General features: G+C 43.8%; 1 protein-coding gene across 1 annotated transcript; it reads left to right on the forward strand.

Annotated features, from left to right (window-relative positions):
• The first annotated feature begins 9963 nt into the window (after positions 1–9963).
• LOC109153270 (uncharacterized mitochondrial protein AtMg00810-like) lies at positions 9964–11251 on the forward strand. The gene is made up of 2 exons (XM_019301175.1): positions 9964–10336; positions 10422–11251. The coding sequence occupies exons 1-2, from the start codon at positions 9964–9966 to the stop codon at positions 11249–11251; spliced, it is 1203 nt and encodes a 400-aa protein (XP_019156720.1).
• Positions 11252–11622: the final 371 nt, after the last annotated feature.

An 11622-nucleotide genomic window follows, 5' to 3' on the forward strand; every position in this document is an offset into this window, starting at 1 on the left:
CTCGAACGTATGTAGAAGCCATGACTTCTACGGAAGGACCAATGTGGAAAGAGGCTATAAAAAGTGAAGTGGATTCTATCCAACAGAATCGCACTTAGGAACGTGTAGATCTTCCTCCGGGTAGTAAACCCTTAGGATCCAAGTGGGTCTTTAAAAGGAAGATGAAACCTGATGGTTCCATCGAGAAGTATAAGGCTAGGCTTGTAATCACGGGTTACAGGCAACGCGAGGGCTTTGATTACTTCGACACGTATTCTCCCGTGACGAGAATAAACTCCATTAGGATGATACTTGCCATAGCCGCGCTGCGGAACTTGGAAGTTCATCAAATGGATGTGAAAACCGCTTTCCTAAATGGTGAATTAGATGAGGTTAATCTATATGGAACGACCCGAAGGGTTTGTGGTTCCGGGCCAAGAAAGGAAAGTGTGTAAGTTAGTTAAATCGCTCTATGGTTTAAAATAAGTGCCTAAGCAGTGGCATGAGAAGTTTGACCATGCGATGTTAACTAACGGGGTTTAAAATAAACGAAAGTGACAAATGCGTCTACATTAAGGAAACGATAGACGGCTACGTCATTCTTTGTTTATATGTCGATGATATTCTCATCGTTGGCAGTAATGATCGGATAATCAAGTCTACCAAAAACATGTCAAATGCGAGATTTGACATGAAGGATATGGGTTTGGCTGATTTAATCCTCGGGATTAGAATCATTAGAAAACCTGATGGTCTCATGTTGAGCCAATCACATTATATTGACAAAATCCTTGGGAAATTTAACAAGGATGATGGTCAAATGGCTAGAACACCTTTTGATGCAAACATTCATTTGACCATGAACCACGGAGAAGGTATTTCACAAGTGGAATATGCTCGGGTTATTGGTAGTTTGATGTATCTTATGAGCTGTACTAGGCCAGATATTGCCTTTGCGATTAGTAAACTCAGTAGATATACAAGTAACCCCGGTGCGATGCACTGGAAGGCAATAGCAAAGGTTATGAGATACTTGAGGTATACTCGTGATCTTGGACTACACTACGGGAGATATCCCGCTGTACTTGAAGGGTATAGCGACGCGAACTAGATATCTGATATTAAGGACTCTAAGTCCACGAGTGGCTACGTATTCACACTAGCCGGTGCAGCCGTTGCATGGAAATCCTCTAAGCAAACTGTGATAGCTAGATCCACGATGGAATCTGATCTGATAGCCTTGGACAAAAGTTGTGAAGAGGCTGAATGGCTACGCCATTTTATAGAGGATATTCCTAATTGGGAAAGACCGGTACCTCCAATATGTGTGCACTGCGATAGTCAAGCCACAATACGTGATTTGAAAACAAAAATTGTCCAACTCGGACAACCGAGTCAAAAGTTATGCCTTCCGAAATTTTTCCGACATTTAAAAAAATAAAATAAAATTCGCCGAACCGCCGAACCGGCCGGCTAGGAGCCCGGCCGCATAGGAGGCCGCCGAGGCCATTCCTCGCGGCGGCCTCCTAGCGCCTAGCGCCTAGGCGTGATTTTTGCAACCCTGTGCAAATTCAACACAAACACAATTGAAAAAAATAAACTCATAGTAAAATAATTTAAAAAAAAAAACATTATGGTTCCATGCAACGAACATGAACTCAGTAAGCGCCTCATCCAAGACAGAAGACGGCACCCTAGTCTTCACCTTAGGAAACTTCCCATCCTCTTTTGAAGTAAGCTCATAGTCATGGGCATTCGCCAATGGGTCTTGTTGCAGCCCTGCTAGAAACGCCAAAGGTGGGGAAACAAAATCATCATCACCATCAGAATGCAGCCCTCCACCTGGTTCACACACCTTGGACTTCTTACCTGCAACAAATGGACAATCGAAAAGAAAACAACCCACCCCCCCCCCCCTCCCCCAAAAAAAAAAAAAAAAAAAAACAACCACAGTGTCGGATAATAATGCACAATATCCACCAAACCGTGCACACAACTAATCGACGTATTACGTAGTTGTGCACACATATGAAATAAAGGGTGCAAAGAGCAACATTCACTAAAATAAATCACAAAACAAAATTTGGCAACACCCAACACACACTACAACGACAATAAAGACAGATAAAGTAGGACACTAAACACCAACAATAAACCACACAAGCCCTGAATGTGACACCCCGAAATCCAAATTCAATTAAGGGGTTAATTGAGTAATTAATCATATTTCAATTGGTGAATTAATTCCTAAAATCCTGAAAATTTAATAGTTGGGGACTAGTAATTGACTAGTCAACCCCAAAGTCAAAGTTGTACCTTAAGCCTTGTAAGGAGTTCCCTTGTTCCTTAGACTTCCTTATGTTAGTAAGGGTATTCTTGACCTTTCACTTGGTGTTAGTATTGTAACCTAACCTAGTAGACCACCTTCATTCTTTCCTTACACTTTCTAAAAATCTAGCTCCACCTTCTCTCTAAAAAGGTGGGTAGCTTTTCTTCCAAGCCAAGTTGGAGCCTTGCCAAAACTTCAAGAGTTGCTTCCAAGATTCAACCTTTCATATATTTGGGCATTAGGAGGGTAAGATCTAAGTTCATCTTGTGTTTTTGGTTTTATCTTAGGTGTCTTTTCTTAAAGATAGGATATTTATGATCTTTTGGTATGTTCTTGAAGTGGGTTTGGAAAGGTGAGCCTTGAGTGGAGCTTGTTGAGGTGTAAAGTGAAGTCTTTAGTCTACACGAGGTAACCCATGCTCTACAAAATCTATTTTGCTTACCTATGTGAATATTTCTTGGATTCTACTTGTGTTTTTGCTATGAAATGTGAGTGTTTATGCATTGTCTTGTGAAAATGCATATCTAGAGCTTGTGTTTAGGGTTCATTTGTGCCATTGCTTGGCATTTCCTTTGATTCAAGTCATTTTGTTGTATTTGGTGAGATTTTGCATGTTTTGGACTTGAATTTGAGCTTGGAGTTGAAAATCCCCGAAGGGATTATTTTGGGCACAGGTGTGTACCCGCGGGCGGAACGGCGGGTAGGGGTCCAACCCGCCGCCCACCCGCGGGGTACAAAGGAATTGGAGGCCTGTACCCGCGGGCGGAACCATGGGTAGGGGCTTACCCGTGGGCCTACCCGCTGGGTACAATGTGGTGATGTTGGGGGATTTGTTCCCCGTGATTCTTTTGACTCGGTATTTGGTCTTTTGACTTCCCGATATTCTTTTGTAGAACGATTTGAGTGTCTTCTTGATGTTTTGTATTTCTAGAACTATGTGGTAGGGATCCATGTAGGTTTTGGTGTCGTGAATCGTGCTAAGTGTTCAACATTGTGTTTCATTGAACCGTGATGAGTCTTGTGTGTTCTTCGGAACTACCTTTGGTTTACCCGTTTGATAAACATGCTAGTTCGGTGTTTAAATGCTAGCGTGTGCGTTGTTTGTACCTTCCTATTGGTTGATGATAACTTGTGTTATTCATCGTTGTTGTTGTTGGACTTTGTTCCATTCCTTGATTGAGTATGGTTTCATATCTTCGTTGTGATCCGTTGATTGATTCCTGTTGTGGTGTGATGTGTGTGTGGCTTTACCTGGATTGCACGACTAGTGGTACGGGACACTAGTCACCAAGGTATTGTAGCGGTCCTCGTGGTGGCCGTGACGCGATTATGGAGTTTGTGGCCTCTGTGTAAGGTTCACGTGTTTATTTCTGGGATAACATGTGTTATCCAGGGCATGTGTTGCCATGTGTGATCGGTACCCTCGTGTACTATGAAATCGGTTGTTTTGTTGGAGGGACTGTTGGAGGGGGGACGACGGTTCTCGGGGGAATAAGGTTGGACTTGGTGTACAGGGGTCCTGGAGGTAAAGGTTGGAACTAGTTATAAGGTTGGGGGTAGCCATAAGCTTGGAACAGGGCATAAGGAAGGCATATCAACTCGTGATAGGTGATGTCACGAGGGCTTGTGTAGCCGTGGTTGTGTGTTCTCTTTTTGTGACGTGTGTAGTCACAAAGGCATGTGTTGCCGTGCGTCGTGTCTTTACTTCTTTTGCGTTGTGCATGTCGGGTTTTTATCTATTGTGTGATGATAGATCATGTCTTGAGCTGTTCTTGTGAGTCGTGTTGTTCTTTGTGGTCTTGGGATGTGTTCCCGTGTTCTTGTTGAGAGCATTTGAGTCTTGTATTGACTATTACTCTTGGTTTTGAACTTATATATATGTATTCCGTTTCGAAAATGGCTTTACAACTTATATCTTACCTATGTATGTTATTTCACATGTATTGGTAGGTTACCAGCATTATTCTCTGACCAGGCGTCGTCCCATGTTTTATTGTGTTCTTTCAGGTGATGTCTAGGCAAGTGCGCGGTCTAGTACTTGCTAGTTTAGCTTCTCCCTTACGTTTTGTGGCCTGTGTGCCAGTTTAGATGTAGAACTTTGAGACAATGGGTTTAGATGTAAACATTGCAGATGTTGCCTGTGCGTTCATCCTTTTGGTGAATGTGGCATAGCACCCCGTGTTCCAGATTATATCTATCTATCTATCTTTCAGTCTTCCGCTGTGATTGTTGTTTGGTTTAGTTATCTGCATGTTTATGGCTTTTATATAGCATGTTTTTAGGGACTGTTACACTGAATCAATGAATACAAATCAAATGCACTAGACTACACAGAAAAAACAACTGCAATGCACACACACAGCAGACAAGGCAACTAGATGTACACCAGGAAAGAACCAGGACAAAGTAGGACACCAGTGCACCAATTACCATACACGAATGCACACTACTAGCCTCCCCTATCCAAAGCCATACCCCCTTCCTCCCAAACACACACCACCACACACGAATGCAGATTGCAACCACCCAAAACACGAACACAAAACACCCATCATAAAAAGAAATTAATGGTTCAGAGTTTTCTTGATACGCTCATTGATTGATGATTTTCTAGAAAACTATAAGTACTATTTTGATTGCTTGTGTGTGTGTGCATATGGAATAGTTTTAATTTATAGAGCAATGTGGTATTAGGATTTTGAGCTTGGGGGAAGAGGGTGCACAATTATGCGTTAATGTAGTACTCCGTACTAATCAATGAGAAGAATATCCCCATGGTTTGTCTGCCCTATACTTATATTGGGATTTACTGTGAAAATTCTATCTTAGAAGTTTAATTTGATATATTATATACTCAAAACAAATATTGGGTAAATAAAAATTGATTATCAAATTATACCCATTTTGAGTTAGGAAGGTTTTGAAGTAGCCTTTGTCCCATATTGAAAAATGAAGATGTGTTTGCATTAGTATACATACAATTCCCTTCCTATGGGAGTTTTAATTGTATAGCATAGTGGTTCTCTCTCGTGCGCAGGAGGGTGTAAAACAAATAAAAAATTGAGCTTGATAAGGCTTGACTTGTGTGCACCCTATTGGAATTTTTAGCATAAAATTAAATGTCATGTAAGTGCCTATTTTGTGGTACAAATATATGTGTGTCCACTTCCAAGTTGGGTCGTGTCAAAGAGGATTTGGGTTCTTCATAATGAGACGAAGAAATTGATATATTGTACGTTAAAAACAAATAATAGGTGAATTTGAACGTGATTCTCAAAGTAAACCCATTTGATTTGAAAAAATGAGTTGGAAGGGCTTGTAAGTAGCCTTTGTCACACATTAGTGCGGGAAGTGGATTTGCACCACTATATATACAAGACCCTTTTAGAGATAAGTTGAATTGTATAGCATAGAGGTACTCCGACTGAGCTCAAACAGTGGAACTAGTTTTCAGACAAGTGTTAATGCTATTTATTCTTCCTTCTCCTATCATTCCCTTCTCTCGTTTTCTTGAAAGAAAAAAAAAACTTTTTTTTTCTCTCCTCCCTTCTCTCCTTTACTTGAAAGAAAAATTCTGCCAACTCTTCTGTTAAAGGAACGAATTGCTCCCTTGTTGTTGTTATTCTAGTTCGATGGGCTTATTCATTTGAGTGCTCAAACGTTAATCCGTAATCCGTTTTATCTTGGGAGACTGACGCTACAAAGCTCGTAGCACCCTCGAGAAATAGCGAATCAATTTTAAGGAGAATGTGAGTAGACACGACTCGAATTTCTCCTCGTTCTTCCTCATTTTCTTGATCGTTGGATATATATTCTAATTTATAAAATCCTCTTTTTCGTTTTTATTTATTTTGTATAAATAAATTCGAACCTGTTAGTAGCAGAATATCATCAAAAAATTGATAGCCCGTCTGAGCTATGTTTTTTCCAAAATTTTGAACTTCTTTTTCTAAATTTAGTTTTGAGAGACACAATACAAGATGGTGATGAACTGGCATAGGTGGTTGTTAACCGATCCCATGCAGTTGCTGAGGATAGCGCCGATGAGATCAACGGCTGGATTTGTGTCGAAGCAACTCCCTAAAATAGCATTTAGGATGGTTTGATCTTGTCTAAACCATGTGGTGTAAGCTGCGTTGATTTCCTTATTCGAGCAGCATCAGAGAACTGTGGTGGAGCCTGGGTTGTGCCATCAATATACCCAAGCAAACCCAAGCCAAGGAGAGAAGCCTGAACTTGCCTCCTCCAGACTTGGAAGTTGGAAAATGTTAATTTGATGAGTAAATTAGTAGGAGCATTGATTTGAATGATATGGGTGTCTGAGGAAGAAGCCATGATAGCTGAAAGGGCTACACGAAAAAATAAAAAAATAAAATTATTTCGCTAAAGTCTGGCTCTAGATACCATGTAAGGTTAGAATGAGAGTGCACTTGATCAAAAGTTACAGAAGGCTTATATAACCATGCATACAACTAAAACCACCAAACTCTAGGAATAGTTAGTGGATTTATTCTAATCCTACAAACTAGGATGGACTAGTCTATATAGTAAATACATTAAGCCTTCTTATCGCGTACAAGCAGACTTTGGGTTTGCTGGTTCATGCATGGTCACTGCTGTACCATGCAGACCTTGTGTTTTGATGGACACGACAACGCAAGGTTTGCTTGGCATGGTAGACCCTTTGTTTGATGGTGGTAGCTATAGCACGGTTTGTAGTGGTCTGTCTTGCCTTATGGTGTAGCTCTACCGGTGTATAATATCTTTTGCTGAAATAACTAAGGTAATTAATTTCTCATTAGGATTTAATCTTTTAGGATTGGCCTATTAGTGTTACTGTTATTATTATTATTTAATTATATGTAACATAGTTTGTATTTCTGTGGTCCTAGAATTAGTCTTCTATTTCTAGTTTATTAGTCAGGAGTGTTTAGTGGTGAGATTAGATATGCTCACGTGTAATTGTTTTCTGTTTGAATTGAATGAATTATCTTTCTAATCTGGTATCAGCCTAATCGATCTTACTGATCGCTTGCCTTTCGCAAACAAACCCCTTTTCCCATTTCCATTTGTTTTCCGACGACAATGTCTGACCGATCATCCGATAGGCCCTCCTCCGCCGGCGGTGCACCACCCTCATCCGGAAACAACCCCCTTAATGGCGCACACCACTTCATCTCAATGAAGTTGACGAGCAGAAACTTCCTTTTCTGGAGAACACAGCTTCTCCCGTTCCTTCGCGGCCAGGATCTCCTCGGGTACGTAAATGGCTCCACCCCGTGCCCGCCGCCGACTGTCGCTGCCACGCCATCCGGAGAGTCGGGCTCCGATGCTTTCTCCGCTGATCCGGTTCCCAATCCGGCGTACAAAATATGGGTTCAACAGGATCAATCGATCCTTTCCCTCCTCATCTCGGCAATGTCTGATGAAGTCCTCCATCTCGCTGTAGGCCGGAACACCGCTGCGGAGGTCTGGCGCTCCATCTGTTCGGCTCTTGGTTCGAACACCCAAGCTCGGTGTCTCAGTCTTCTCAATCAGTTTCAGACTATGCGGCAAGGCAACTCTTCCCCGACGGAATTTCTCGGGCGTGCGGAGCTTCTTGTCGAGGCTCTTGCGCAGGCCGGTCAACCACTGTCACTTGGTGAACAGAACTTATATGTTCTGTGAGGCCTCCGTCCGAAATATCGGAGCTATGCGGCGTCGCTCACGGCAACCACACCGCTGACATTACCGCAGATGGCGGATCATCTGCAGGCGGCGGACTTCTTTCTGGCGGACGACTTCGGCTCTGCAGATGGTGGTCCTCACTCGGCGATGTACGCAGGCCGGGGACGTGCAGCAGGTTCGTCACATGCAGATGGTGGTCGCGGCAACAATACTTCCGGCAGAGGCGGTCGAGGTGGCCGGGGTAATAGCTCCGGCAGAAATGGTCGCGGCGGTAGAGGACGACCCCGGTGCCAAATATGTCGCTCCCACGACACACAGCCCTCTACTGCTACAAGAGGTATACCGCACCACCACCGGCGCAGGCCAATGTTGCTGTCTCGGATGATCCGGCCGGCACCATCACCGCTCCGGCAGATTCGTGGTATCCAGACACCGGAGCCACCGCTCACGCTACACCGGACGCCGGCATGCTGAGTAATACGGAGGAATATGTTGGCCCGGACACGCTCCGGGTTGGAAACGGTACAGGTTTGGCTATCTCGCGGATTGGTCATGCGTCTATTCCATCCGTGTCAAAACACTTACTCATGTCAAATGTGTTGCACGTCCCTAATTTAACTGTCCCATTGCTTTCTGTCCAAAAATTTGCTAATGATAATCATGTATATTTTGAATTTCATGGTCATTGTTTTTTTGTGAAGGATTCCAAAACCAAGGTCACACTTCTTAAAGGTCCAACCGCGGGCGGTCTATACAAGTTACCCGTGTCTCGTTCCCACTTTGCGTTTATGAGTTCCCGTGCTACGCCGGCTGTGTGGCATCGAAGGCTTGGTCACCCGCATAGTGTGGTCCAAAACAAAATTCTTCAAAGTTGCTCCATTCAAGCAAATAATTCCAAAGAGTTGGGGTCGTGCACGGCTTGCCATCTCGGCAAGTCTTCCCGTTTCAAGTTAGATAGGGTTGAGAATAATAGTCAAAATGTATTAGATCTATTATTTACCGATATCTAGGGCCCCGCTCCTGTAGTGTCAACTAGTGGATATCGTTATTTTCTGCTATTTGTTGATGACTTCACATGGTTTACCTGGTTTTATCCATTACGGGTAAAATCAGATATCTATAAAATATTTGACTCGTTTCGTTTGTTGGTAGAGCAGCAGTTTTCGCGCTCTATCAAGTCAATCCAATCAGATTTAGGGGGTGAATACAGAAAATTACACACAACCTTCCAATCCTTGGGAATTGAACACCGGCAGTCTTGTGCGTATACGCATGAACAAAACGGAAGAGTTGAGCGCCGTAACAGACACATTGTCGAAACGGGTTTAGCTCTTCTTGCTCAAGGCTCCGTCCCACAAGAATATTGGGACTATGCTTTTGAAACTGCCACCTGTTTAATTAACTACCTTCCCACCTCGGTCTTAAAGTTTGAAAGTCCATATTATCGCCTTTACAAAAAATCACCACCGTACCAATTCCTTCATGTCTTCAGGTGTCAATGTTACCCCCATCTACGGCCTTATAATCGGCACAAGATGGAGTATCGTTCCACCCCATGTGTCTTCCTAGGTTACCCACTGTCCTATAGGGGATACAGATGCATGGATCCAATCAGTGGGAAAACCTATATCTATCGCCATGTGCGGTTTGACGAGAATGTGTTTCCCTTTCCAACAGGCTCTGTGCAGGCTCAGGAATCTACACCTGCATCTCTACCTTGGGCGTCAGCTCCCGTATCACCGGTGCAATCTTGCCAACTTGTGCCAACTCCGGACCCTGAACCAGTCCCGTTGGCCCAAGAAGCACCTTTGTTGGCCATTGAGCCAAGTGCACCTAGACGGGCCCGGAAACGAACCACTGTTCAACCTCTGGCTATGCACCTTCGGCGTATGACTCGGGGTACTAATGAAGAGTTTCAGGCTTTAACAGCGTCAACTGATCCAACGTGCTACTCCCAAGCTTTAGGCCATCCATAGTGGCGTGACGCAATGGATCAAGAGTTCAACGCTCTTCTTCACAACAACACGTGGCGATTAGTTCCCCCAGACCCAACCATGAACATTATTGGGTGCAAATGGGTCTTTCGTACAAAACGGACTGCCGATGGCTCGATTGACCGCTATAAAGCTCGTTTGGTAGCCAAAGGTTTCAATCAAGTAACAGGGGAGGAGTTTTTTGACACGTTCAGTCCAGTCGTCAAGCCCACGACTGTCCGCATCCTGTTTTCTTTAGCTGTCTCGAACAAGTGGACTCTCCGTCAGCTGGATGTCCACAACGCCTTCCTGAATGGCCATTTAGCCGAGACAGTATACATGAAACAACCACCAGGATATGAAGATCCAACACACCCTGATCATGTCTGTCTTTTGCAGCGGTCTCTATATGGGCTTAAACAAGCTCCAAGGGCCTGGTTCAAAAGACTTCATGATTTTTTTACTGACTGCAGGTTTTTCTTCGTCCAAGACTGATGTCTCATTATTTTACCACTCGGCGGGTGTCTCTAAAGTGTTTCTACTCGTCTATGTGGATGACATCATCATGATGGGCAGTGACGCCACCCTTGTTGAGTCCTTACTACATCGCCTTGCGTCAGCATTCAAGATTAGAGATCTTGGCACTCCGGGGTTCTTCTTGGGCATCGAGACAGTATCGGCTAATGGTGGGATGATTTTGTCACAGCATAGGTACATGGTGGACTTACTTCATCGGTCTGGGATGACGGACTGCAAATCCCTTACTACCCCAGCGTCTGTTACTCAAGCTGTCACTCCGTCTGATCAACCTTTTGAGAATCCTACGCAATATCAGCGCATTGTTGGGGCACTGCAGTACCTGACTATCACTCGGCCAGATCTCGCGTATGCTGTCAACCGCCTATGTCAGTTCATGCACTCCCCTACTGACGACCACTGGGTAATGGTGAAACGTGTGTTACGGTATATCAAGGGCACTCTTAACTACGGTCTTCGACTCTCTCCTTCCGCTTCAAGCGACATCCACGCCTACTCCGACTCTGACTGGGCTGGGTGTCCGGTTGACAGGAAAAGCACCAGTGGCTATGCCGTCTTTCTCGGGAGTAATTTTTTTTCCTGGCTCTCTCGGAAGCAACGCACTGTTGCTCGCTCCTCCACTGAGGCGGAATATAAAGCCCTAGCTGATGTTGCAGCTGAAGTCACCTGGATGGTCTCTCTGTTGCGGGAACTTGGGTTGCACACTGGGCGTCCCTCCAACTTATGGTGTGACAACCTCGGCGCTACTTACTTATATATGCGCTAACCCTGTGTTTCACGCGCGGACAAAGCATGTTGAGATAGATTACCACTTTATTCGTGACAAGGTAGCCTCCGGTGACTTCGTGGTCAACTTCGTCTCCACCAAGGATCAGCTAGCCGATGTACTCACTAAACCACTACCTGGACCCCGGTTTACAGCTCTACGAGACAAGCTCAATATTGTTGATCATCAATCTTGTGCTTGAGGGGGTGTATTAGTGTTACTGTTATTATTATTATTTAATTATATGTAACATAGTTTGTATTTCTGTGGTCCTAGAATTAGTCTTCTATTTCTAGTCTATTAGTCAAGAGTGTTTAGTGGTGAGATTAGATATACTCACGTGTAATTGTTTTCTGTTTGAATTGAATGAA

This window comes from Ipomoea nil, unplaced genomic scaffold, assembly GCF_001879475.1.
Source record: "Ipomoea nil cultivar Tokyo-kokei standard unplaced genomic scaffold, Asagao_1.1 scaffold0114, whole genome shotgun sequence".
Classification (NCBI taxonomy): domain Eukaryota; kingdom Viridiplantae; phylum Streptophyta; class Magnoliopsida; order Solanales; family Convolvulaceae; genus Ipomoea; species Ipomoea nil.

Coding starts and splice junctions, on each gene's coding strand:
- LOC109153270 (XM_019301175.1), top strand. CDS start 9,964: ATGGATCAAGAGTTCAACGCTCTTCTTCACAACAACACGTGGCGATTA. Junction 10,337..10,421: donor AACACACCCTGATCATGTCT/GTCTTTTGCAGC, acceptor TACTGACTGCAG/GTTTTTCTTCGTCCAAGACT.